The sequence below is a fragment of the Pinus tabuliformis genome, chromosome 3_1 (assembly GCF_031772625.1).
Source record: "Pinus tabuliformis cultivar Carrire ecotype Pingquan chromosome 3_1, CPIR1, whole genome shotgun sequence".
Classification (NCBI taxonomy): domain Eukaryota; kingdom Viridiplantae; phylum Streptophyta; class Pinopsida; order Pinales; family Pinaceae; genus Pinus; species Pinus tabuliformis.
The window spans coordinates 862,376,835-862,380,772 of record NC_142301.1 but is presented as its reverse complement, the minus strand read 5'-3'; the positions used below and the strand labels follow the sequence as shown (position 1 = coordinate 862,380,772).

Below are 3,938 nucleotides of genomic sequence, written 5' to 3'. Positions count from 1 at the left end.
TTTGTATGGTAATTTTTTTATTTGTTTTAAGCTTGATATATGGAGATTTGAACCTTCAATTTTATTCCTTACACAAAATTTTATAATATATTCATCCATAAATAAGCACACAGCTGATTTATGTTGTAATTTTATTTAATATTGATGATAAATTATTAATGTGATAGTTCATTTTTCTTTATAGCATAGTCTAAAAAACTCACAAATTAGTCCAAAAATAATGAGAATTACGTCAAGATTATAACAAAATCGAGAAGTTTATTTATTTTTTTTAATTTGGATTAGAAATATCAAATATCAAAATTATGGGTACCCAAAGGTTCTTGATGATATTGAATCTATACACTCCGACATTACGATTTAGAAAATGAACTTCGAAAGAAATATATATAGCCATTTACAAAATGAACTTCGAAAGAGATATATATAGCCATTTACCAAGTTAATTGAACGGCTTGTATCATCTGGAACTGTACACCGGATATATGAATTTCTGGTTTGAACGTTTGATCAGCCCATCTGGAACATTCCACCGTATATACGTATTTCCGGTGGGGTTTGAACGTTGGAGGAGCGTAATACAAACACAAGTGGCATTATGGAGTGTAAGACGCTTCTTTATTGTCAGATAATATAACAAACTTGCCTCTGACAAAAGCACGCCCACTACTTGGCATCTACATTCAAATAAATGAACTTCGAAAGAGATATATATAGCCATTTACCAAGTTGGTTGAACGGCTTGTATCACCTGGAACCGTACACCGGATACCTGAATTTCAGGTTTGAACGTTGGATCAACCCATCTGGAACATTCCACCGTATATACGTATTTCCGGTGTGGATTGAACGTTGGAGGAGCGCAATACAGACACACGTGGCATTATGAGTGTCAGATGCTTCTTTATTGTTAGATAATATAACAAACTTGCCTCTGACAAATACACGCCCACTACTTGGCATCTACATTCAAATTGGTTTGAACGTTTGATCAACTCCAAGCGCCCACTACTTAGCATACCTTATCTGTCACACACTGGTGGCATCTGTGAATTCCATGTTTGTACAAGCGTTGGGTTTGACAGCTGCCTTTAGAAGTTTCTCGTTCAGCTTCACAAATCTTCTGTGCACAGCCTTAGGATCAATCCTCGTTACAAACAGATAATATGAAAGCCCTAGAGCAGAGAAGAAAACGAAGACCATGGTTCACGCGTAATGTCAGGGAGCAATGAAGGATAGTATTCAAGTAATTGAAATTAGTATTAGAGGTCGGCTGGTTGAAATTAGTATCAAGAAGTCAATGGATTTTACGCTAATATGGAAAAATGAGTTTATACTTGTTCTGGAAGCTGAACCTAAGCGAGACTGGAAAAATGATTTTATACTTGTTCTTGCAACCAACACAAATTTGAAAGCCAAGACATAAATGAAACCTAGATCGAACAAGATAAACTAATTATCAAAATCAACTAAACTAAGGTGAAGGCGAGGGAGGTTAAACTAGTTAAAGAAAATGAAATAGAGAATTTATGAGAAGAACAAATTACATTAAATTTAATTTAAATAAACACAGAGGAAGGAAATAAACAGAGTACCTGAAACCAATTTTGAATAGGCAAAGAGAATAGCACAAGGAGAAAGAGGGTTTGTGTAGCAGCAGTAACAAGAGCGCATTGTAATATAACAACTCTCCCCGTAGCGGTTGGTTGTTCCTGTACATAAAATGATAAATGAATTTACTTTGATATATACATTCAAAGGGACAGAGCGCATATCTAAATCAATAACCGAATCAAGAAATAGCAGAGGATCTTCTGGAACAGACCAAATCAATCGTGCTCGATCCATTGGATGTAGCAGAGGATCTTCTGGAACAGAAAGAGATTTCATAAAAATCCATTGTGCTCATCGACAGAAAGTCGAGAATTCATAAAAATCCATTGTGCTCATCGACAGAAAGTCGAGAGTTCATCAAAATTGCATCCAACAGAGGATCTATTCTGTCGAGAATTCATCAAAATTGCATCCAACAGAGGATTCTCTGAAACGGACTAGAGGTCCAAATCCATTGTCATTCTCTTCTGGCAACATACAAATTTTGGACATTAAATTTTAACTATAAAGTCTCTCTCCACAAACACACAAGAACCAGACACCCAAATGGAGGCTCTTCCCAGAAAACATATCACAAACGAAATTTAAAATTTATAGGTGCTTCCGCCTCGTTTTACTTTAACCTAAAATAGATGAATGATATGCCTGATTCTCTATAAATGATATGCCTGATTCTCTGTACCTCTTCCGCTTTCTTCGCTTTTTACACATCAGCGGATATTTCGGCTTTGATCAGCGGATATTTCGGCTTTCTTTGCTTTTTAAAGATCAGCGTATATTTCGGCTTTCTTTGGCTTTTTACAAATCACGCGTTTCTGACCAACTCATGCATGATAGTTATTTCTATTTTACGGAGGTCTATAGTCCCACTCCCACTCGCACTCCCAATTCTTCCAACGGAAAACTTTTTCAGCCAAACTCATTTTTATTATAAATTAATTAATTGATGTGGTGGTTAATTATTTCAAAAAAAAACTTACTATTTGTGTTTGTGTTCATGTCGTTTTCTAATTCAAGAAAATTAGGTAACGTTCAACATCCTTCACATTTTTATTTTGGAGTTTTTTTGTTTTCTAATTATTATTATTAATATGGTTTTCTAAGATTTTTAAAACACTATAAGTAAAAAGTAAGAATTTAAAAATTAAAATACATTTCCAAAATAACAATTTATAAATTAAAATATATTTTAAAAATATGTATGGAAATGTTAAAACAAAAAATCAGATAATATAAAAATTTAATAAAGTTTTTCATATTAGAAGAATATCTTTAATTTAAAATAAGAGAAAAATACATGATAATTTCGTTTGTATTTCATACACAGCCGCCAAAAAGTTGAACGATAAGGTTTACATAATTTTATAATAACATTTTATGTTCTACGGACAAAATGATTGTATATTCAGAAAAACAGGTAACGTAAAACATTGCATTTCAATTTTACATTCTAACTATGCTAAAATTTAAAAATATGTATAACTAGCAATTCTCCTAAAAGGTACAAAGAGAGGCCGATAGGATTATTAAATTGGAATTGTTGAATTTTTCTAGAAGAGTTAATTGGTTTGTGGAAAACCTTGTTTTCTTGGACTGGATCATTGTGCAATTACTTTTCTTTAGATGTTTTGTTTATATCTATATTACAAGGAACACATTGAATGTCTTATTTCATTTTAGAGTAAGTTAATTACCCAAAATCAAATATATAACTTATCTTAAAAATATATAACATAATTGCTGAGACCCCAAATAGAAGTGTAGGTGTCTTGGGGTTGCTAGGCCAAACCCATAGAGTTTTAAAGAATTCACATGATAGGATTTGGCATTATGCTTATGTGCATCCTCGTTACCTAATTTTATTTAGCTTATGCTTATGAGCATTATGCTCAAACGAATACACTATCACAAACCAAATTTAATAAAGAACAGTGATGTCATATTTAGCATGGTTTCGAATATTATATTTTGACTTTCTAATCTCACTAAACAATTATGGTTTTCAATGTAGTATCATTCTATATATGTATATTATTCTTTATAAAATATAATAATAATATCATGGTTTCTAATGGAATTAACTTTTTAATAGCAATATATCAACATGTTTTCTAATACTATGTTTTGACTTTCTAAATGCAATATACAATTATGGTTTTCAATGAAATATATTGGTAGGGGATAGTCATGGTGGTTATTGCCTTGGTCACTAGCAAGCTTTGTATATGCTTGGCCATCTATAGAGGTTTCTTGATTTTGGGTAATTAACTTTAAAATGAAATAAGACATTCAATGCGTTCCTTCTAATATAGATATAAAGAAAA

The 3,938-nt window shown here is 32.1% G+C and overlaps 1 protein-coding gene across 3 annotated transcripts; it reads right to left on the bottom strand.

Moving 5' to 3' along the window:
- Positions 1 to 539: 539 nt before the first annotated feature.
- On the bottom strand, positions 540 to 2,243 carry LOC149190305 (uncharacterized). Of its 3 annotated transcripts, none has more exons than XM_089412103.1 (3): positions 1,826 to 2,243; positions 1,596 to 1,712; positions 540 to 1,120 (listed from the first exon to the last, which is right to left on the bottom strand). In XM_089412103.1, the coding sequence occupies exons 1-3, from the start codon at positions 1,907 to 1,909 to the stop codon at positions 1,013 to 1,015; spliced, it is 309 nt and encodes a 102-aa protein (XP_089268229.1). In that variant the 5' UTR covers positions 1,910 to 2,243; the 3' UTR covers positions 540 to 1,012. The 3 variants fall into 3 exon arrangements, with proteins under 3 accessions (XP_089268229.1, XP_089268228.1, XP_089268230.1); XM_089412102.1 differs by having other exon boundaries at positions 540 to 1,123; positions 1,826 to 2,242; XM_089412104.1 differs by having other exon boundaries at positions 540 to 1,175; positions 1,826 to 2,240.
- Positions 2,244 to 3,938: the final 1,695 nt, after the last annotated feature.

Coding starts and splice junctions, on each gene's coding strand:
- LOC149190305 (XM_089412102.1), bottom strand. CDS start 1,909: ATGAGCACAATGGATTTTTATGAAATCTCTTTCTGTTCCAGAAGATCC. Junction 1,713..1,825: donor GATCGAGCACGATTGATTTG/GTCTGTTCCAGA, acceptor TTTTATGTACAG/GAACAACCAACCGCTACGGG. Junction 1,124..1,595: donor CTATTCAAAATTGGTTTCAG/GTACTCTGTTTA, acceptor GGCTGTGCACAG/AAGATTTGTGAAGCTGAACG.